This window comes from Mesoplodon densirostris, chromosome 9 (assembly GCF_025265405.1).
Source record: "Mesoplodon densirostris isolate mMesDen1 chromosome 9, mMesDen1 primary haplotype, whole genome shotgun sequence".
NCBI lineage: Eukaryota > Metazoa > Chordata > Mammalia > Artiodactyla > Ziphiidae > Mesoplodon > Mesoplodon densirostris.
The window spans coordinates 94432433-94457564 of record NC_082669.1 but is presented as its reverse complement, the minus strand read 5'-3'; the positions used below and the strand labels follow the sequence as shown (position 1 = coordinate 94457564).

At 39.4% G+C, this 25132-nt stretch overlaps 1 protein-coding gene across 1 annotated transcript in view; it reads right to left on the bottom strand.

The window, feature by feature from the left end:
* The window catches only part of EXOC4 (exocyst complex component 4), an 828650-nt gene that overhangs the window by 700561 nt on the left and 102957 nt on the right, over positions 1-25132 (bottom strand). Inside the window, exon 7 of the mRNA XM_060108317.1 lies at positions 17032-17206. Within this exon, the coding sequence (XP_059964300.1) occupies positions 17032-17206 (175 nt within the window). The remainder of the gene's footprint in view (positions 1-17031; positions 17207-25132) is intronic.

The following is a 25132-nucleotide window of genomic DNA, read 5'->3' as shown; positions in this document are numbered from 1 at the left end:
TAGGCTTTGTCCAAATAGTGGAAGCACTTGAATGACAAAGAAAAAAAAAAAGCCTTATCCAACAACCTAATTAATACAGGGAAACACAGACCATTTGTAATAAACCTAAATTTCAATTTGCATTTCCAACTTACTTCTTTGATTATATAATGATGCTACTACAAAGACTGGCACGTACATCACCATCATACCTTAAGGAGTCAAGCTTTTCTTCAGGAGCCCTTAGTCATCCAAAATCTTGAAATGATCACATTTTTACAGGACAAAGGAAGAGTCCACAGTCACCTAGCCTGCTGAATATCCTTTTTCCTTATATGAAAATCCTAAGAGGAACAGGAAGGATAGGACTGGTATTCACTCCTGCAGCTCTTCCACTCCCAGAGCACCCCAGGGAGGCCACCTTGCAACCCTACTGGGTTATTAGGTGTCTTTGAAGAAGACCACCATAATAATCCACACACACAGCAGCCCACTCTATCAAAAGTATCCGCCTTCGGTAAGGGACCCTACTGACCCTACTGGTGCTGTATCCCAAACAGAGGGGAGTCATTCTCTAAGATGAGGCTGGGTTGTTGCCGGGTCAACCTCAGGGCAATGAATCTCCAGTTTAGCTTATGTCAATCAGCAGAGCATCTAAAATGGGCCTGGGTGGAGAAAAACAAGAGGTGGTATTTCTTTCTGATCACAGCAGGTGAACAGATCATCAACCAGGGCCCAGAATCAGAGAAGAAAGAAAGAAAAAAAGCCTCTATTTCCCGACTGATACACATTCAATTCTGTCAGGATCAAATGGCCAATGAAATTCAACCCCACTTTCCTAAGGGACTATCCTATGACCCAACAGTTTTCACTGTAGAAATATTCCCTGACATTCCAGTTTACATTCTGTATTTCTTGATTTCTTCCTGCTGTGCTCATCTTACTACTGTGGAAAGTAAACCATCCCTTTATTTCATATTTAAATTTTTAAAAATTACTGTAAAGCCTCACCCCCACTGTTCCCAAGTTTATCATCTGCATGTGAATTTTCACTAAAAAGCACGTGAGCTACATTATCCATTTTGATTTTTGTATTCCTTTTCCCACTAGAGCAGACACTGCCATACTTGTTGATCACCTGATAAAAACAGGGTTGACAATAAACAAGTAGTTAATTTTATTTTGGAGCCTTTTTTTTTTTTTTCTTTTTTTCGGTACGCGGGCCTCTCACTGTTGTGGCCTCTCCCGTTGCGGAGCACAGGCTCCGGACGCGCAGGCTCAGCGGCCATGGCTCACAGGCCCAGCCGCTCCGCGGCATGTGGGATCTTCCCAGACTGGGGCACGAACCCGCGTCCCCTGCATCGGCAGGCAGACTCTCAACCACTGTGCCACCAGGGAGGCCCTGGAGCCCTTTTTGATGATCTCTCTGTGAAAATGCTTGAGTAACCCCCCAAAAGTGCTCTGTATTAAACCAATGCCAACTATTGAGGAGTCATAACTGAGTGACTAACTCTACAATGACGCTCTTTCTTCAGCGTCATCCTATCTCTGAAAAGGTTAACATCTCTTTGCTTCCGTGCTTGTTCCTCAACAGGCCAGTTCTCCAAAAAGCACTGAAACTTGCCTCCTCTTGAGTCCTTCATCACTGCAGATGCTCGGCTTGGGACTCCCACCCGTTTGTCTTTCTTTCTGGTGTACACGTGTCTGGCACTGAAGGCAGCAACCCAGATGCTGCCTCACCAGAACCGGGGAGACGGGGATGATCAGCCCCAGCTCCATGAGGAGATGCTGTTTCGTGCCGCACAGCCCAAAATAGTGCTGGCCTTTTTCATTGCCATATCATGCTGCTAACACATACTTAATGTGCTGTCATTTATCACCCCCGTAAGACTGGCTACTTCGTGCTGAGCATCCGTCATCTGCTGCAGTTCACTGGGCGGCAGCCCTCGTTTTCCTTAGATGGAGTCACATCGAAGCGGTGAATTTTGTGGTCATTGTTCACTTTGTATTTTTTAAAATCCTTCCAAGCTTTTAGGTAGCTAATCAAAAAAGGGTCATGCCACTCACTACTGTGTCACTTTGGCAACACCAACAAATACTTCTGGGAAGACCAGAACTACTAAAAAGAATCAATAAATCTGCACCTTTGAATGCTAGAAAATTTGCTATATAATCTTAAGGATAAAAAAATTAAAATAATTTTGAAGAAAATTCCCCTGCGAAGGGCCCAGGTTTTTTCAACACCTGATTGTATTACAGGTATAGATTTGGCAGCAAAACTGTAATCTAAAAATGTACATAAAACATAAGTGGTGAATGAGATGCTGTTAAACAGTTTGAGAGAGATCTCTGAGTAACAGTTTCTTAAGATCCTTTAAGCTAGGAAAGACGTTTTTATGGCTATATATAATTTCTGTGGCTTCCCATTAACCACATTCCCTGGAGTTCTAGTGGCTATGAGAGGAGAAACAGGAGAGCGTATCAGGAAACTCTTGGTGTCACCATCACTGACAAGTTCTCCGTCATGATTTGGCCACGGCGTAAGCTAATGCAGGGATTGTGAGGGAAATAAACCTCAACTCACCTCAACTCCAAGGTCTTTTGCTAATGGCTGGCCCAATGTATTTTTGCCCTGCTGGCTCTGCTTCTTCACTTCCTTTGAGGCTCACTTCTGTATCTGTTAAAACAGGCTTTTACTCCCTCTCCAAGGTGTCTGTCCACATCCCCTAAGGAATGGTCAACTCTGAAAGCCACCATCCCTAACCTGAACAGCACTTGGGTCCTGCTCACAAATTTGCTGCCATATCACCCACATATAATGGAAAGATGCAGAAGCAAAGAAAGGCAAAGCATGGCATCACTATAAGAAGCTCCAATCTCTAGAGACTAGAAAATATGTTGCTTGTGGCAACAATGGAGAGCTGATTAAATGGATGAACTACCGAAGGAAAGTAGCCCTCGCTTCACTTTTACACTCATGAGTTTCTGAGCTGGCCCATTTGCATAGCTTCAGCTATTACCCTCAGGCAGATAGATGATCCCTAAATTTCTAGCTCCTGCCCCAACCTCTCCCCTAGCCTCCAGTGCTCCATCTCTAGCTGCCTGTAACACAATTCTATGGGGATATTCTGCCAATGCCTCAAATTTAACAGGCACAAAGCACCACCTTCCTGATCCTAATAACCACGCAGGCTCAAAACTTCACCCTGACTTACGGCTCTCCATTTATTAGAGTAAATGGTAAAAGGTTCTGAAAATTCATTCTTCTTTCAAACTCTCTCTAATCTCAGTCCTCTTTCTTTTCACTGCCCCTGCCCTAGTCTAGCCCTTCCTCCCTGTATTGATTGAACTTGACTTCTAATTGGTATCTCTCCATCCACTTCCTTCTCCACCAATTCATTCTGCACACTGTTGCCAGATTAAACATCCTAAATATATTACTTTCACCATTTCACTCTTCTACTGAAAAAGCATAACAGCTACTATCATCTATGAAGTAATCATGCCCTCCCCAAAACAATTTAAATCTGATTAAGCCTCTTGACCTAAGTTAGGGACATCGATAAATAGCAAATGACACAATGGGGAAGCAATCAACAAAAGCCAGAATGTGGGAAATTACTATAGGACAAATGATCTGGCTTCTTCAGTAAATAAACTTCAAGAGGTAAAAGTGAGATGCAGGGGAACTTACACATTAAAATAGTTTTAAGAAACTTACCAAACACACTGAAACCTTATTTGAATCCTGATTCAGACAAACTGTAAAAATACACAATTATGACATTTGAGACGACTGGAAATGTGAACCCTGACTGGATATTTCACAGTAAGAAAACTATGCATTTAGGTATGATCATGGTTTTTAAAAGGAGACCTTATCTTTCAGAGATTCACATTGGAATACCGATGAAACAATACTCTCTCTAGGATTTTTTTTTAAATAAGGGAAAGGGAAAGGGAAATGGGCAGGGGTAGAAACGAGACAATTGTACTATAAATTGGTAACATCAGAAAGTGAATTTGGACAATGGGTGCATGGGGGTTCATTATACATTTCTATGTATTTCTGAACACATTTGAAATTTTCTGTAATAAAATAAAAAGCAAAAACAAAAAACCGTAACAGCAGCCCACAGCCAAAAGAGGCAAGCCCAATCTCTTATTCAAAGATCTCCCTGGCACCCAAAATTATTCAATCTTATTTTGGTAACACTTCCCCCCCAAAAAAAGCTAACCAAAAAGACCTCCATTCTTCCCAGCTCTCTATAATACTATGTGTATTATGTATTCAACCCTAACCATGTTAGGGTGTGCCAAGTCTCTCCTTGTCCATGAATTCAAATGCTTTAACGCATTCTGACCTTGTTCTTCTATGATCTCCTCTGAAATTTCTCCCTGGGACCATAAACAGCCCTGTATTATTGTTGGTTATGTTTTTGTCTTAACTCCCTGCGAGGTTAAAATAATTTCATAAATTCCTTTTACATATACATCTTAAAAAAGAAATACCTTTTCCCCTTAGTTAAAAATAACAAATTTCCATTAATATAAATCTGAAAAACTCATACAGGTAATAAATAGGGGTGGGGAGAGAAGAAACAAAGAAAACAACTCTTTTCTTAATAAAAAGACAATTATTAAGATTCTGGGCTTCCCTGGTGGCGCAGTGGTTGAGAGTCCGCCTGCCGATGCAGGGGACGCGGGTTCGTGCCCCGGTCCGGGAAGATCCCACATGCCGCGGAGTGGCTGGGCCCGTGAGCCATGGCCGCTGAGCCTGCGCGTCCGGAGCCTGTGCTCCGCGACGGGAAAGGCCGCAGTGGTGAGAGGCCCGCGTACCGCAAAAAAAAAAAAAAAAGATTCTGATATAACTGTTTCCAGTCCAAAAACTTCTTGACTGAAAAAATATATTTTTCAATGTTCTCAACTACTCAAAAAAGAAATAGGAATTACCTATGTTTGCTGTCTTTGGGCTGCTAACTCTAAATAAAGTTGAATCAAAATCTCCAAATGGACATTAATTACAGCACAGTCATTTGGTTTTTCTCTTCCCTTTAACGTATGCATATATTAAAGCATTTCCCATCTTTATGGCACTTCAACATGCTATCATCGTTTGCTATATGTCATAGAACACACACTCCCTCCTAAATATGCCACAGTGATGCATCTTTCTAAATAAAACTAAACTCACTTTTTGTAAATTTCTCCCACCCCCCTTAAGACTGTCTTCTAATAGTCTTGGTTTTAATATGACCAAGCCTGTAATACTTGCTCATCGTAGCTCTTAACCAGATTGTGCATTAGAATCAGTTGGAATCCTACTGAAAGAGGCTTTTCAGATGTGGGATCCACAGGTAATTCTGACTGGGAGAAAGGGAGGAAGAAAGGAAGGCTCAGTGACAACTAACAGCTGTGATTACCGAAATATTCAGAACATTCAGATTGTCTAATCTGAAGCCATTGCGAAAACATAAATGAAATAATTTTCTTGTCCCTATAGGGTAAAGCAAAGGCTTAAACCAATTTTAGTGCATTTAACAAAATATCTGGCATTTTAGAACTAGAAAACCCAAATCTCTATTCAGTGACTGCTATTCTTTGAAACATGAAATCCTCAATTTTCACAATTTGAAAATATGTATACATATATAGGTGTAAATATACTACTTTATATACATACACTTAGTAAAATGCCTAGTGAGACATATTCCTCAACAGAGTCTTTATTTTAAAATTATAAGAACTAAGATCATTTCAACTAAATGAATCAACTAAAAGTATCACAGATTCTCAAGTGAAATGGCAAGACGTCAAAGCCCAAGCCAAAGTAGGCGTGTAAATCACTGACTTAAACATTTAAAAAGAAAGCTAGGGGGACTTCCCTGGTGGCACAGTGGCTAAGAATCTGCCAGCCAATGCAGGGGACATGGGTTCGAGCCCTGGTCCAGGAAGATTCCCACATGCCGTGGAGCAACTAAGCCCGTGTGCCACAACTACTGAGCCTGTGCTCTAGGGCCCGCGAGCCACAACTACATGCCACAATTACTGAAGCCCACGTGCCTAGAGCCCATGCTCCGCAACAAGAGAAGCCACCGCAGTAAGAAGCCCACGCACTGAAAGGAAGAGTAGCCCCTGCTTGCCACAACTAGAGAAAGCCCGCGTGCAGCAACAAAGAGCCAGTGCAGCCAAAAATAAAAAATATATAATAATAATGATAATAAAATAAATTTATAAATTAAACAAAAGAAAGCAAGCTAGGGCAAGCTGAGTTCTACATTTGACTCTTTGGTGCTATAACCATGATTTTAGAACTCTTATCTCAGTTTCTCCAGCTCTAAAATGGGAACAATATGACAAATGGTAAAAACAGAAAGGACAAAGGGATTCATAAGATGCAAGAAATCATTTTAGTGCTTGAGTCTAAAGTGACAGATAAGTGAAATTACTTAAGAATTTCATAAACTCACTTGAACCAAGTAATTCCATGAAAGAGCTGTATTTTCCTAAATGTATTTTAAATGGTCTTTGTTTTAATATGATTGAAATGGTAAGATTTGCTGAGCCTGATAATCATTTAAATATTCTCTAACCAATTAAGATCAATAGGCAAGGGGCTTCCCTGGTGGCGCAGTGGTTAAGAATCTGCCTGCCAATGCAGGCGACATGGGTTCGAGCCCTGGTCCGGGAAGATCCCACATGCTGCAGAGCAACTAAGCCCGTGCGCCACAACTACTGAGCCTGCACTCTAAAGCCCGTGAGCCACAGCGACTGAGCCCATGTGCCACAACTACTGAAGCCCACGTACCTAGAGCCCGTGCTCCACAACAAGAGAAGCCACCGCAATGAAAAGCCCCCGCACCACAACAGAGTAGCCCCCGCTCGCCACAACTAGAAAAAGCCTGCGTGCGGCAACAAAGACCCAACGCAGCCAAAAAAATTTTTAAATAAATAAATTAAAATAAGAAAAAAAAAAGATCAGTAGGCAAGAATAAAATCTTGATGTTTATCTTGTGACAAAGACCCAGCAACAATAATCTAATGCCAGTGTCTGATGGATTATTCTAAAAGCAAACTTACAAACCTTACAATGTTGTGGTGGAGTAAAGATTGCCAAGAAGTCCTTGCTACTCTTCCCACTGAATGGACTCTATTTTCCCTCCACTTTGACCAACAGAATGTGGCAGATGTGACACCATGTAATATACAAGGCAGGGCCTTAAGAGATCATCAGCCTCCACCTTTACCTTTTTGAATGCTCCCGACTGGAAGCCAGCATTCATGTAAGAAGTCCAGCTACCCTGAGACTGTCATGCTATGAGGTCCTACAGAGAGAGAGAGAGAAAGCTTCTAACCCAGACCAGCCTTTAGCTGAAGTAGCCAAGTGAATGTTCTCAGTTGATGCCATGTAAAGCAGAAGCATCACCCTGCTGAGCCCTGAGTGAATTTCTGACTCATAAAACTGAGAGCAAATAGAAGCCATGAAGTTTGAGTAATGTGGTATGCAGCAACAGACAATCAAACCAAAAGAACTATAACTATACTCAAGAATTTAGGCATACTCTCAAATTACTTCCACAATCAGAATAGGTTTAAGAAAAAGAAAGTTTTTTTTTTTAAGTATTATCAATTCAGGAATATATCATCATTGTTGCTCTAAAATCTTCTCAGGTAGGCAAAAGCAGTATCAGTGAAGCAATGCCAGTTGCTTTAATTTCACTCAAATCACATAATGATACTGTACGTCACATTGTCCCACCTATTATCATTAATCATCACCACTTATTATGGCCTCTTGGTTACTAGCAACCCCCTTGCTTGGGCCCAGGTGCACCAAACCTTGATAAGCACACAGCCTCCTCAAGGACTAAGGCTGTTTAAAACACCAGGGGCAGTACAAATCTGCCTTGGCTTTCAGTGGTCCACCCTCCAGTATCTCAGACAAAACCAGACAAAGAGAGGGACTTCCCTGGTGGTGCAGCGGTTAAAAACCCTCCCGCCAATGCAGGGGACATGGGTTCGAGCCCTGGTCCGGGAAGATCCCACATGCCGCGGCGCAACTAAGCCCGTGTGCCACAACTACTGAGCCTGTGCTCTAGAGCCCGTGAGCCACAACTACTGAGCCCATGCTCCGCAGCAAGAGAAGACACCGCAATGAGAAGCCCGCGCACCGCAACAAAGAGTAGCCCCCGCTCGCCACAACTAGAGAAAGCATGCACACAGCAACGAAGACCCAAAGCAGCCAAAAATAAATAAAATAGAATAATTTTTTTAAAAAACAAAGAGAAAAGCTTTGGAGGTAGTGGACTGTAAGGAAGCCCTGTCATTTCTACCCTTGGGTCCTCTAGACCAAGACCCAATCAGACCCAAGCAGATACTTTCTGGGCAATTAGAAATTTAAGGAGAGCAGACTTTCCACCAAATCCACCTAATTCTGGGGCATCAGCCACCGAGCTACTATTTTTTAAAGTTTGGCCCAGTGTATTAAGATATCCATGACATTCACCACAACTTTCACTGGGCCTCAGACACCCTAGCACTCTGACTTGTGCAACCGCCACACATGCACGGGGAGCCAGAGGAACCTCCTTGGCTGCCCATCATTTCCTGCTTTAAGTAGTGAACATAAAACAACCTACGGAGAGTCCTGATGCTATAGAAGCTGACTTCAATTTAGAGGAAGATTTCTACTTTAACTTTCACATGCTCACTTAATTCTATGCATTGGGCAGCATACTATCCATTGACCAGACAGAACAAAAATTCAGGGAGCAAGCGCCTTCCTGGAGACTCAGTGGCCTGGCCGACAACATGACTTTAATATGCCACCCAAAACAGAGGCTATCAAAAAGTGTTAAAGGTTGAGAAATGAAGAAAAACTATTTCTGCAAGAATAATTGCACAAGTTATCTGGCCTAGAATACAGCAAAAAAAAGCTAGTTTTACTTTGAGGAATGGAATCCTCAGCTAACCAAAATATCACATGAAACAAAAGCTAAGAATAACCTAGTTTCAGACCTGAATTCAAAATAGAAATTGCATCTGTTTCCTTGAAAAACTCCTCTAGGTCATGGATCAGTACCAATAAGATTTGTGGATTTTCTTACCTGACAGAAAACTTCAAGTTCTCTCTGCATGAGGTTAATTTTATCACTATTTAGACATTTAAGTGGCAGTTAACACAAGCAAAATGATTTTCCATTCTGTCTCTGTTAAGCTCCAGAAAGAGAGATCAGGGCACTAAAAAGTGAAGTGACTCGTGGTGTCACTGTCAGTGGTTCAACAGTGTAATTACAACCCACAGCCTCCATCTGTAGAACACTACTTAGCACACTCGGGGTTACACACTTAAGCTGACAATGGCTAAACGGGCAGTTTTGTTTTGAAAAGAGATGTGAATTAAAAAATGAGATTTTTTTTTCCAGAATCGTAACACCTGAAAGATAGGTTTGTTCAAAGTGATCCTCTTATTTCCTCTGTTATGTTAAATCCCACAAGAAATGGAGTATTTTGTGTTTCTAGTGTACCTCAGTCTTAACACACTTGAAAATGTGCAGCCAACAGTATGACAGGCATGTCACCAAGTAGGTGACATTTCGGAAGGTGCTGTTGCTACTCAGAAGGGTAAAAACATGTATTTCTATTATCACAGTTCTAAAGACTGTGTAAAACTGAAAAGGGAGTTCAATGGTGTGTGGTCACAGGGATGACACCAGGAGAAAACTCTGACACCCTGTTACTAGGATAGCGACAGCCGTGTCTCCACACATGGCTGTCTCCAGACACAAACACGCAGAGACAAATGAGCCTTCCAGCTACAGGATGGATTCTGCCTGCCAGGGACAGCCCAGGTTCCAGTGGAGAAAAGCTGCCGAAGTCTCTATGTGATCAAAAATTATCTTCTTTTCCAAGACTTAGTAAACAAAAGAGCATTTCCATTTTTCAGCAAGAAACATTTTCGATTCAAAGAAACACTGAAATTCGAAGTCTAAACACCTGTAACTCCATTCATCATAGGATCCCATCACCTTCATACATGCTGGTACATGCTAACTGCAGGCGTCTATTGTTTTCAACTATGTCTGTTCTCCAGAAATGATTTTAACCTAAAGAGCATTCCACCAACAAGTATCAGAAAACTAAATTGGCCCTAAGCATAAACCTCTGCATGCAAACTTAAACCAAAAGTCTTCTTTTCTAAGCCCTCCATGTTGGCAAATATTCTCCTGTGCTACTTCCCATGCCAGCTGGCTAACACTCAAGTAAAAACACACACTCTTGCCCACTCCCCTCACTTCACCAGCATGAGTTCTCTGTCTTGTGTTCAGCTTTATTCCTGAATACTTAGCACATAGTTGGCCCCAATAACTTAACACTAAAACATCACTAAAATATCTGTCATACTGGAAACCAGCATGACAAGTTGACTATGTGGTTTTATAGATTTTCCAAAAGACTCCCTAAAGGTTTACAAATCCTTCCCTCGATTCTTTGTATTCCTCTAACATGCTCCATGAAAGCCTGTCGTTTGTTCTACTATTAGACAATATCTCAAGTAATATAACCCACAGACTCTCCACTAGCCTACACAATAGTTTCCTTGCCTTTGTCTCCAGCCTCTACACCCAATCCTTTTCAGTGCTACCATATTAATCCTACTTCATCTCACCACATGCCAATCCAAATCCAAAATGGCCCAGTATCACCTAAAAAAAGGTCCTCAAACTTGAGCGTGCATACAAATCACGTGAAGGGCTTATTAAAATACAGACTGTATGGCCTCACTCCTTGAGTTTTTGAATCAGTAACTATGAAATAGGAACACAAATTTGCTTTTTTAACATGCTCCTAGGTAACACTAATGCTGCTGGTCCAGGAAACATACTTTGAGAACCATTGACCCAAAGCAACAGTTCCCAATTACAGGATCCCAAACAAATTATCAGAATCATTTTAGGAGCTAAAAAACTAACAAACAACAACAGCAACAAAAAACCCCCACAAAATCCAGTCCTTATCCACAGTGATCCTTAATCAGAAGGTCAAGGATGGGACTAGGAATCAATCCAGAGGTAAATCTAATGCATACTCAGCTAGCTTCAGGAACCATTAACCTAAAGACAAATCACAATCCCCTTAGATGACACTTAAGGGCTTCCACAACCTGAACTCAAACCTACCTATCTGAACTTATCTTCTAGTCCACAAAATAAACCCTCAGTTACAGCTAAACCATTCTTTCCTTACTTATCCGTGAACATCCTTGTCCATTCATTCCTTCTGTGCCACTTCCCAGTATCTCACTTGCCATTCCAGCTGTCTAGAATGCCATTTGCATCTTCTCTACCTGTGCAAAACCTCCAAGGATCAGCTCTTCAACAAACTTGAACACCTTTTTTGGTCCATTTAACATGTTTCAGGATGACTATATGACACACTGTGCCAACTACCATTCTTACATTTAGCAGCATTAGACCATTTGTGTGTCTGTGTCACTGCATATCCAGTTTATTAATGGGTATATAACCTAATATTACACTGTAAGAAATCTGTAAGTAATCTGTAACCTGAAAGAATTTTTTAAGGAACTAGAAAATACAGAAAACTAAAACCAATTTAAAAATTGTATAACAATTTTTATTACATAATAGTACTCATTTAAGATATGTAGTTGACCTCTTACTTTAAAATGCTTTATTCTTGAATCTGTAGATTAATAAAGATGAGTACAATAGAGAGCTAAGAAACAATCAACCAGAGATTAATTCAAGTCATGACTAATATCACTCTTCCACAACATGTCTAAGAAAACACAAATTGGGGGCAGAAAAGTAGAAAAGTAAGAGGAGGAGAAAAATGGAGGAAAAGAAAGAAAGGAAAAAAGCAAAGAACACTGTCATACCTTGACCTCAAAACAATTAAACATAATACATGAAATGAAATGTTATTTCTACGTTAGACCCATCACCTTGTACTATTAGATCAGTTTTAGTTTTATGTTCTTTATCTGTCAAATAGCTTATGCCAACAGTATATGTACACATTAACATGAAATAGCAACAGTATTGCCAAGTGTATGATTTGGGGACTACAAGTTACTCAGAGATTTAACACACAATTGATGCCTCTTTAGTGTCTTAAATACATCTTAAGGGTGAAGGCAGTGGGGAATGAGAAGTGATTTCTAATGGATACAAACAGGGACTTCCCTGGTGGCATGGTGGATAAGACTCCATGCTCCTAATGCAGGGGGACCGGGTTCAATCCCTGGTCAGGGAACTAGATCCCACATGCATGCCACAACTAAGAGTTCGCATGCCATAACTAGGGGGCCCACATGCCACAACTAAGGAGCCAGCGAGCCACAACTAGGACCCAGAACAACCAAATAAATAAATATTTAACGGATACAAACAAGGTTTCTTTTTAGGGTGATGAAAATGTTATAAAATCATATCATGGTGATGGTTGCACAACTCCATAAATATACTAAAAAGCATTGAAATCTATACCTTAAACAGGTAAACCTTGTGGCAGGTACATTAAATCTCAATAAAGCTCTTTAAATAAACAAACGAATAACTCATTCCATAATATGGAGATAGGATCCCCAATCATCTTTTTTTTTTTTTTTTTTTTTTTTTGCGATACGTGGGCCTCTCACCATTGTGGCCTCTCCCGTTGTGGAGCACAGGCTCCGGACGTGCAAGCTCCGGACGCGCAGGCTCAGCGGCCATGGCTCATGGGCCCAGCCGCTCCGCGGCATGTGGGATCCTCCTGGACCGGGACACGAACCCGTGTCCCCTGCATCGGCAGGCGGACTCTCAACCACTGTGCCACCAGGGAAGCCCCCCAATCATCTTTTGAAATGACATGTGTGAAAGGTATATCTCATTTAATAAGCCAGAAACATACTTTCAACCATTTTTTCATTTCAAGTTAATGTCTGATGGAACTTAAAGTTCCTTAGTTTATTATAAACATTTTTAATATGAGATAATGGGTTTTGTTTTCAAAAGTGTAGGAATTATATACATTTGACAAATCCATAGTAAGTAGGGCTAAGTAAGGCATATCTTACTTTGTTCATAACCATAATTAATTCTTCATAATAGTACTATAAATAGGATCCTAGTAGATTCAAAAGTTGTTTTAAACTTAGAACATTAGTCTTATTCAAATATCAGATATCAAAAACTTATTCATAAAGCATTTTATAACCTTGTGACAATAGGATTACATAGTCTATAACATACTTCCTAGGGCTTAATGTATTCAGGTTTTAAATGCCATAAGTACTGATACAAATAATTCCATTTGATAATACTATATTCTAATACTGTCCAATACATTTTCATAATACAAATATTTTTATTAGTATTTCATGGTACATCTCTTTCCATTCATATATTTTTAATCTGTCTATATCTTTATGTTTAAAATCTCTTAAGCCCAAAATGAGGAACTTGAATTAAAAGATGGGGATATATTCTTCAAAATGCCACTGTTGTAATAAAAGGTAAAGAAAAGCTGTAGAAATGTTCAAGCTTAAAGGAAACTAAAGAGGCATGAAAAGCAGATACAGTATCTAATGCTAGACTGGATTCTCTACTGGAGGAGCAAAAAAAAAAAAAAAAACTGCCCTAAAGAACATCACTGGGTCAATCAACAAAACTAGAAAATAGAAAATAGATAACACAGAAAACACACACAAGTACATATATAGAGAGAGAAAACAATTGATAAAGTGACAAAATGCTAACAATAGTTGAATTTGAATTAAGAGTTATATGGGCACCCTTTGTACTATTCTTACCTTTCTAAAAGTTTGAAGTTATTTTAAAATTACAAAAAAAAACATAAAACGTATCTCTTGTAAACAGTATGGTTGGGTTTTTCTTTTTTTTAAACCAATCTGACAAACTCTGCCTTTAAATTGAAGTATCTAGTCCATTTACATTTAATGTAATTATTTACATGGGCAATGTAAGTCTAACATGTTGCTATTTGTTTTCTATTCATCCTATCTTTGTTTTGTTCTTTATCTTTTCTTTCTTCATTGTTCTTTTTTCTTCCTTTCCTGCTTTTTTCTTTTGGATTAATCAAATATTTGTTCACTATTCAGTTTTATGCCCTTTACTGGCTTTTCAGCTATACATCTATTTTACAATTTAATGTTTGCTCTAGGGATTATAATATGCATCCTTAACTTACCACAGTTTACCTTAAACATTGTACCTCTTCATGTATAATGTAAGAAACTTACAGCAGTAGAGTTTCATTTACCCTATTCCCATCTTTTGTGCAATTACTGTCATACATTTTACTTCAAAATATATTATAAAACCCACATATATTACTATTGGTTTTGCTTTAAAGAAAAATTAAGAAATGAGAAAAATATATTTTATTTTTACCCACATATTTACCCCTTCTGGCCTTCTTTTTATTTTCCTATAGATGAGTTACCATCTGGTATTGTTTTCCTTTAGCCTGAAAAACTTTCTTTAACATTTCTTTAAGTGCAGGGCTAGTGAAAACAAATTCTTTCCACTTTAGTTAATGTGAAAATGTCACTATTTCACCTTCATTTCAAACGATTTTTTCGGTGAATATAAAATTCTAGATTGACAATTTCTGTATTTTACAGCACTTTCAAGATGACATACATCGATTTCCGGCTTGTATTGTTTCTGATGAGACATTAGCGAAAATCTTTATCACTGGTTCCCTGTAAGCAATGCACTCTTTTTCCTCTGGCTATATTTAAGATTTTTTTCTTTGCCTTTCAGCTACCTGATGATAATGTGTCTAGATATGGTTTTCTTTGTGTTAAACTTCCTTGGATTTGTTGAACTTCTTGATCTGTGGGTTTATGTTTTTCAACAAATTTAGAAATTTTGGGTCATTGTTTCTTCCAATAATTAACTGCCCCAATCTCTCTCCCTGCTATCCCTCTGTACTTCCAACCAGACAAATGTTAGACAGCATGATACTGTCCCACAGGACATTATGGCTTTGCTCATTTTTCTTTTCAGTCTATTTTCTCTCTGTACTTTAGTTTAGATTGGTTTTGATTGATTTTCTTCAAGTTTTCTGATCCTTTCTTATACAGCATGCAATCTGTTGCTAAATCCATCTGGTAAATTTTTCATTCAGATTTAATTTTCATCAAATTTTTAAAATTCTGGTTATTAGTCACATTTTTCTGCTTTTTTACAAGTATAATAATTGTATGCTGCACAATGTGGATGCTTCATTATTGAGATACTAGATTATATTACTTTATTTACAGGTGGATCACACTAATACTGTAGAGACTTGGTTTGGGGCTTTGTTACATGAAACTACAGTATCACGTACACTATGGCTAAAACAGCCCAATTCCTAAAACATCTGAGGTCACATATGAAAGCACAGGATGTTCACTAAGTTCTCCCCACACTGGCTGGTCTGAATTCCAACGTTTCTGAGCATTTGGCAACTTCTGCAATTGCCATTCAGCTCACAGTCCCATGGTAGCTATTTTCTGCCTTGGAGTGGGTGAAACTTCACATCTGACCAAAGGCTCGACACTACTCTTTTCAGATTTCTGAGGTTCCTTCTCTCTGCAATTCCCTCTCCTTCAGTATCCTAACCCACAAACTGCAGCTGCCTCCGCACCCCTGAACCCTGAACTCTGCTTCATCTACTACTTAGAGCCTGCTGATGTTTGTTCACTTTCCTATGTCATAGTTTGAAAGTGTCCCCAGAGGAGAAGCTAGGATGAATGTGAAAGTGACCTCATGTATTCTCTTCTCTCAACTGACCATGCTGATCGCCTGAGTCCACCCAGTTTTCAAGTTACTTATGGTAGGAGGTAACCACATCATGGACAGAACCAGAAGTCCTTAATTCTAACTATTTTTGAAATAGCTTTAAAATCTATTATCTTATTTCATCCTTAAAATAAACATGTAACCTGAAAAGCATATGTTTCCATGACAGATTAGCAAACCAAGATATAAAATACTAAATAACCAGTTTCTAATCAATAAAGATATTTTATTCAACACACAAATATTCATCAAGCACCTACTATGGGCACATGGTAATTGACATAGCAGCAAAACAAACTCATGTAATATAATTGCAACCTATATTCTTTCTACTGAACCATCAATAAAGCACACAGACCGTATCCAAAAAATTGTCTAATGAATGAATAACCAGGAATCAATCAATCCACCAAGAGCATGCCTATACTCTCAAAAATAACTACAATTTACATACATGATTTATTTTTTTCCTGCAAAGAATCCTATTTGCCATGCAAATAATTTCATTTCTACACAGTTATATTTTTCAATTCCCTATATATACTTAATTTTTTTCCTATTAGTAGATACTGTCTAACCAAGTCACTTCTATTTAGCTATGTCAAATTTGCTTCAGCTAACTCTTAATCGTATTTCTCATTTTCATCTGGCCAAATCAAATATATTTTCCTGGCACATGGAGAGAAAATATAATAAAATTTCTAAATACCACCTCTGCAGCATCATACCAAACAGTAATATCATTCCTCCGATCTTCAACAGATCAATCAAAGTGGTACATTTATACCTTACAGGTTTATCTTTATCTCTTAAAATAAGCTCTTAACCTGTCTTTTACCCCAACGTATGCAAGAGCTGACTGTAAGAAAATGGTCATAAACTTAAGCTACATATATGTTTACAAAATAGTATTTAAGAACATTTTAATATTGATTACATAAACATATGACTAATTCCAGTGAAGTAAAATACATTACAACAGAAAGCCAGATACTATGAATCCTTGATTGCTACGTATTGAGAATCTCCTAATTTTAAAGCCTGGCCAAAAGAAGTTTGTTTAAAAGGTCTTTTGAAAATGATAGAAGTTCATAACATCAGCAAGCATCACCTTTAAATAGGAACACTACATTCTCACTGTTTATGATTAAGAGAATATTTTAGGTGGCTGACTTTTTTATGTTCCTACCTGTTATTCTGAATCAAGATGGCACCCTCTGTAAAAGGATCTTACCTGCAGAACATCTTGGATCTTCACCCACACGTCTGCCATGTCATACAATTTGACATCTTCCTGCTGAGTCAGTGGAGTCACAACAGTGTCTTGCAGGTATCCCAGGACAACAGAGTGTGCAGCAGCTACAGCATTAAACTTGTCAAACAGCAACTCCAGCAGTTCTAGAAGTAACCTAGTGAAAAAAATAAACATTTACATACAAACAAACACAAAATGACTGACACTGGCCTGCAAGAAAAACATCAAACTAAAGTGAAGTAGCACACTACCATGTAAACAGCTCATTAAATTTCAACAGATTTCATTTCAAACAGTTGTCTGATCTAAGTAACTTTTGAAAATTTATCTAAGTGTCTGTTTCCTCTGCTATAAAATGGACATGGTGAAGTCAAAGACAAGTATTATATGATCACTTATATGTGGGATCTAAAAAATAATACAAATGAATCTATATACAAAACAGAAACAGACTCACAGATGTAGAAGACAAACTTATAGTTACCAAAGGCGGAAGGGAAAGGGGAAGGATAAATTCAGAGTATGGGACTAACAAATGCAAACTACTATACATAAAATAGGTAAGCAATAGAATTTACTATATAGTGCAGGGAACTATATTCCATATCTTATAATAACCTATAATGGAAAATAATCTGAAATATATATATATATAACTGAATCACCTTGCTGCACACCTGAAACTAACATCATATTGTAAATCAACTATACTTCAATTTAAAAAAATGGACACGGTGTAAAAAATTTAAAGACAATTCTAAAGTCCCTAAACCAGCAGTAGCAGCTCAATAAACATCTGATTCCTTTTTAACATAATTCAGTGATCACTATACTCTCTATTTATATAGGTAGTTTTTCTAAGGAATTCAGGCAATTTTTTAGACAACAGTTCGAATGTTACAGAGAATGTGTTATTCTCTAGCAATAAATTGGGCACTTTGGTAAGGACACTAATCCCTTTAGTCATGGAAAGCTGTGCTTACTCCCATTCAAATGTATGGCCTAACTTGCCTGAAAAAACTATACAACTGCCGAGCAATCTGACTTTAACCACAGGGAGCAGCTTGGACCTCCACATTATCTCATTTTTCATCTTGAGAGATGGACACATATTATTATATCAATTTTATGTACTCAAGGACACAAAATGAGGTTGCAAGGCAGCTGACCCTAGAACAAAAGTTGATTTCCATGTCAGAGCACTGAGCCACAGACCTCTCTCTACAGTTTTACAGTGTAGATGTATATTCAGAGATGGCTCAGAGCTTCATGTCATGGATTCAAAGTAATTCCCCCATCACTGAGCCTAACAGCATCACTGATCACTCACACTTAGAATCATCCTTTCCTCCTCTGAAGTTGTATTTTATTCCACTTTTAAGGAACTTATCACATATGGCTCACATATGTGACTCAATCAATGTGGGTCACATTTATTTATATATAGACATTTTACCTCCCTTCCCCATTATTAGTCTTTTAGAGCAGGCACTGCTTTATACATCTCTGTATACGCAGGAGCACTCAGAACAGTGATCAGCAAATATTTGCTGAATGAACTTAATGTGTATACCATGAATGAGTACAGACAATTTTGGAATGTGACCTTTATTGTATAATCTGTGGCTCTCAGTTCACAGTTCCTAAGTAGACTTATAAACCAACCTGGAAAGTAGAAAAGGAAAGCAAAACATCTTGTCAGCAATGTCGATTAACAAGATTTTATTACCATAAATAAGAGGCTATAACTACAATCTCATCAAAACGTATAGCATAATATCTATTCCTATGGCTTCTTTATTGCCCAATTACTGTAATTAATGTGCCAATGTGACAGCCAATAATTATCTTATGATAAAACCCTAATATCTCTGACATTTTGATTTAGACAAGACAGAATCAATTAAAATGTACATATTCCTCCCAGTCTAGAATATACATATATAATCCAGAAATTACACATCGTATTTGTAAATAGGAGCCATTCTACCTTTGAATGATGATTTTTTAAAATCTTTTAAAGGTAAATTCATATTTATACTCACATTTACCTAAAACAATTCTTCACTTTCATCTGTGTTATATAAGAACTACTCAAAATCAGCAGAAAGAGGTACAAAGTACAGGAAGATGTATCTAACTTAACAACTAAAATAGTTAATTCAGTATAGGTAAATAATCTGTGTAAGACTGGTATCTGGCATCATACAGAGAAAATACCTGATTAAGTAAGGTTCTACTTTTCATATAAAGATTTATGCCAAGTATGTAAAAGCCTGTGGTTCCCAAAGGACAATCCACAGACCACAAGATACTTTTCAGTGGTAGACAGAAAAATAAGACCATATATTCACGTTTCACAAAGGTAAGTTTGTTTGATATTTTTGGTATTCTCTGGGTAAAAAAAATCTGTTATTTTCTCCCATGATTGCAGTTATATTGCCAAATGTCCTTACTTGACAAAACTAAAACGTAGTGGGCTTCCCTGGTGGCGCAGTGGTTGAGAGTCTGCCTGCCGATGCGGCGGACGCGGGTTCGTGCCCCGGTCCGGGAGTATCCCACATGCCCCGGAGCGGCTGGGCCCGTGAGCCATGGCCGCTGGGCCTGCGCGTCCGGAGCCTGTGCTCCGCAACGGGAGAGGCCACAGCAGTGGGAGGCCCGCGTATCACAAACAAACAAACAAAAAAAAATGTAGTAACCTTATGCTATACCCCAACATTTCTGGAATGATTTTTTTTAATTTTTATTTTATATTGGTGTATAGTTGATTTACAATGTTGTGCTAGTTTCAAGTGTACAGTAAAGTGATTTAGTCATACATATATCTATTCTTTTTCAGATTCTTTTCCCACATAGGTTATTACAGAGTACTAAGGAAAGTTCTCTGTGCTATACTGTAGGTCCCTGTTGATTACCTATTTTATGTATAGCAGTATGTACATGTTAATCCAACCTCCCAATCTATCCCTCCCCCTCACCTTTCCCCTTTGGTAACCACTAGTTTGTTTTCTTTGTGCGTCTGTTTCTGTTGAAATGATGTCGATTCATGACATTCAGAAGCGTAAGGCATGCTGGTATCCAACTTCCCAGTGGCATGAAGTTCTAGGTACAGGCCTACAAACCAGTAATAAAGCAGAAAACACGAAGAGGAGTGGCTCCTCTGAATGGAGGGGCTGCTGCCTGGTTATCTCCAGGGCCACTAGACTCCATGACTGAACACACCTCGGCTGCCACCCAAGGACAAGAGCAACTCAGCAACCAGGGGCAGTGCTCTGTTTAGAAAAGAGACCTAAGAGGGAACTGAGGTGTAAAATGAGATCCGGTGGTATCTTAACAGTATGGAAATAGCAATCCCCAGATAAAATGCGACATACGACCATAAGACAGGCTACAGAGGGAAGAAAAAAAGAAGAGCCAGGCCGGAAATCAAGACACTCTATTTGCCGCTCTGCCTACCTTGAAACATCCACCAATTTCAAAGAGAGGGAAGCTCTCCTCTGCCTCACCACAGCACAGTCTCGACAATACTAATAAAACCCGCAGCTCTGACATTAAAACTTAAAACTTTTGTGCTGCAAATGATACCATCAAGAAAGTGAAAAGGCAACCCAAGAAATGGGAGAAAATATTTGCAAATAATTTACCTGATAAAGGATTTGTATCTAGAATACCTCAAGATTTCTTACAACTAGTAACAAGACAACCAAATTTTAAAATGGACAAAGGATTTGAATATGCATTTCTCCAAAGAAGATATATGAATGACCAGTAGGCAAACAGAAGATGCTCAACATCTTAGCCATCAGAGAAATACACATCAAAACCGGGAGACACCAGTTTTTGGATGGTTATAATCAAAAAGACAGACAGGGCCTCCCTGGTGGCGCAAGTGGTTGAGAGTCCGCCTGCCGATACAGGGGATACGGGTTCGTGCCCCGGTCTGGGAGGATCCCATATGCCGCGGAGCGGCTGGGCCCGTGAGCCATGGCCGCTGAGCCTGCGCGTCCGGAGCCTGCGCGTACGGAGCCTGTGCTCCGCAACGGGGGAGGCCACAACAGTGAGAGGCCCGCATACCGAAAAAAAAAAAAAAAAAGACAGACAACACAAAGTACTGGTAAGGATGTAGAGAAATCTGAACTCTCATACAGCACTGGTGAGAATGTAAAAATGGTACAACTGCTTTGGAAAACAGTTTGGCAGTTCCTCAAAACATTAAACATAGAGTTACCATACATACCCAGCAATTCCACTCTTAGGTATATACCCAAGAAAAACAAAAACACACATGTGCACAGAAATGTGTACACAAATGCTCACAGCAGCATTATTCATAATAGTAAAATATTAAAATCATAGTAAAATAGTAATAGCAAAATCATAAAGTGGAAATAATCCAAATGTCCATCAACTAACAAATGGACCAAAAAAACCCAAGGTATATTTATACAATAGAGTATTATTTGGCTATAAAAGGAGATGAAGTACTGATACATATTACAACATGAACCTTGAAAACATTATGCAAAGTGAAAAAAATCACAGAAGACTACTTTGTGACTTTGTGTGATTCTATTTATATGAAATATCCAGAATAGGCAAATTACACAGATGGAAAATATGTTAGTGGTTCTTAGGTAGGTGGGAATTACCCACTAAAGCATATGGGGTTTGTTTTGTAGGGGGGACAAAAATGTTCTGGAACTACAGAGAGGTGATGGTTGCACACCCTGTGAATACACCAAAAACCACTGTTTCAATGGGTGGTTTGTGTAGTATGTGTATTATATCTCAATTTAGCTGTTTTTTGTTTTTGTTTTTGTTTTTTAAATCATCAGCTGTGGCTCTGAGTCAGGACAGTGAGGGCCCAACACCTCCCCTGTGGTGAAGTGAAAATACATAGAACAGTGAAAAAAGGAAACTGATGTCTCAAAAAGTGAAGTATTATGAACACTGACTCCTTCAGAATCTTACTACAAGGAGGACATTAGTTTTTCTCTATTGGTTCACTTGTTTTTTGTTTGTTTTTCCTTCTTACATAAGTAACCAGTAAAGAAACAAAAGATGCACATTCTTTCCCAACATTGATAATTCTTAACCTTGTAATTATGAGAAAAATCTCTCAACTTCAAGTGTTCCCATCTGTAAAACCAAAGTATTAATTAATACCTGTTCCAGGAGCCTCACACAACTGATGGATGGATCACATTAGAAAATGGACAGAATTAGTTAAAAGGTAATTGTACTGTATTAAAGAGAGAGGAGGTTTCAGGATCCTTTTGTCTGGATTTCTGGCTTGAGCAACTCTGAAGACAATGGTTACCCTTCCTGAGAGAAAGAGAAAGAGAGAGTGGGGAGAGGGAGAGAGAATGAGAATGAAGTGAAGACAGAAACTGTTGAAAAGCAGAGCTGTTGGCTTTAGATCTGAAGATGTTAAGTTTAAGGTGTTACATACCGGTCCTCGGATATGCAAGTCTGGAGCTCAGGAGAGAGACTGATACTGGAAATTTACAAAGTGATAAATATCTGAGAGGATGAGATTACTCAGGGATAATATGCAGAGTAAGACAAGCAAGCCAACATTCCCCGAAATAGCAGCAGTGAAGAGATGTTCAGGAAGTAGCGAGGCAGGAAAACGACGACAGGAAGGAAAATTGTAGAAGACAGTGGAGAAGAGAATAGCAACAGAGCCAAGGCTACACGGCAGGCAGCTGAAGTAAAGATAGAAACGTACAACTCACAGGTCCCAGTGACCTTGGCAAGAAGGGTTTCAGGGGAGCACTGGATGCTGAACTCAGCAGTGGGATAAGGAGTGAATAGCTAATAAGGGAAAGACTCCAAGTCAATCACACACTTTGCAAAGGCTGACTGTTCCTCACCAACACATGCCCTCCTAAAAAAAGAAAATGAAAAAGCAAGTGACTCTCTCCCAATGCAGCAAGAATAATAGAGACCAGGAATCACTCACATGAACAAGACATAAAATGCAGTAGTCTGGCCCAATTTAAAGCTACCAGAAATAAACTGAAATATGCTGTTAATATTCACATACGCAAGGGGGAAGGGATATGGGAACAGATGTATATGTATAACTGATTCACTTTGTTATAAAGCAGAAACTAGTAAAAAAAAAATTCACATACACTCTCTGGCTGCCCACGCGACACTAGATTGAGAAAACAAGTGTTTGCCTTTCAGTGCAGACACGCTCAGGATGACCTGCACACACAGAGCCCCACAAAAGTCATCCCGTGAACTTGAGGACACAGGGAGGGGGAAGGGTAAGCTGTGACAAAGTGAGAGAGTGGCATGGACATATATACACTACCAAATGTAAAACAGATAGCTAGTGGGAAGCAGCCGCATAGCACAGGGAGATCAGCTCGGTGCTTTGTGACCACCTAGAGGGGTGGGATAGGGAGGGTGGGAGGGAGGGAGATGCAAGAGGGAAGAGATATGGGGATATATGTATATGTATAGATGATTCACTTTGTTATACAGCAGAAACTAACACACCCTTGTAAAGCAATTATACTCCGATAAAGATGTTAAAAAAAAAAAAGTCATTCCCGACCCTACTCCGCCAACAAAACATCGACTAAATAAAAGAAGAAACAAAACATGACACTGCAACTAGCTCAGCTGCTTAAACCCTGTTAGGATCAAGGTTTTCACCACTGATCCAAACGACAAAAGAGCAGGCAGAATCATTAAATTACTAGAGGTTAAACTGAATTGAACTGAAAAGGCATCAGACAGGAATAAGCCTAAGAACCATAGAGATTAGAATTTCAGTTAATTGCAAGTTCTACCAGTCAGAAGAAAATCGTGCATGCGAATGCGCGCGCATACACCCACACACACACACAGAGGCTATTTCCAGAGTCACAAAACAGTATGCAATAATACGCAATACAACACCACAGTCAGTGAAAGAAACTTCAATCCTGGGATGGCAATGTAGTATAAATGCCGTTATAAAGGACTGGCATTAGAAAGCTGGACTTGGTACCAGCTCTCTGCTGAACAGCCGTGGGATTTTCAGTACATCATGGGACTGTTCCAAGTCTGAGGCTCCTCAAACACAAATTTCCTCAATTACAATTTCCTAGTCACAAACTGTGAGAATTAAATGCAATAATATAAGTGAAAGTATACTAAAAAGCAAGCTCAAAACAACAGTAAATTGATTCCTATACCTTTAACGGTTACCATCTAGAGGGGGAAAAGGGGGGGGGGGGACAAGAGATACTCCAGGTGTCCCCATGGCCCAGCTGTATCTCTGTCCTTCCCCCAGCTTAGTGAAGTCCTGCTTGTATTCCGTAAGATGCACTACTATCATCCTAAGAGAACCCCTCTTTAATTCTGTTAGTTGGAGGTGGGTTCTGTCACTGCTCACTAAGAGAGGTCTAATTCACAGAATAACAGCCAATTCCTTCATTTCCCTTTCATTCTACAATCCCTAAAAAAAAAGCAGGTGATCACAATGGACTGACAGAAGTGACAAAAGAGCAACATGCATGGCCTCCTGGGCCAGAGAGTAAGAACACAGTCCCTGTTTATGTGTGGTTATGGACCCACACCTCTCCCCCAACACATGGCCCAATGCCTAGAGTGGAGAAAACAGTTAAGTTGTGGGTGCCTGAGTACATATGAATAAAAGAATGAGCAATTTAGGGTGGCAGTATTTGGAGAAGTCCAGGACTAGAGCCACCAACCTGGGGTCCTCTGCATGGGGCCAGCAGCCAAAGCTGTCATGATGGACGAGAGCCCTTAAACGGTGAGGCTGGAGTGAGATAATGATGATGACAACGACGAGGACCACAACAAAGACAACTACGTCTTTACAGCCACACTGATGACAACAGGCCAGGCGCTGTGTGAAGCGCACATTTTATCCTCGGGAGAACCCTATGAGGAAGGTACTACTTTTATCCCCACATGATAGACAAGAGGACTAAAGCTCAGAGATAAAGAGAGACCAAAGGACTCAATTTTGGAGAATGTTTCCTTTAAAGGATGTTAGGAAAAAAAGTAATTTAAGAGAAGAGGCCAGAGTTATCAGTGCTATCAAATGCTACAG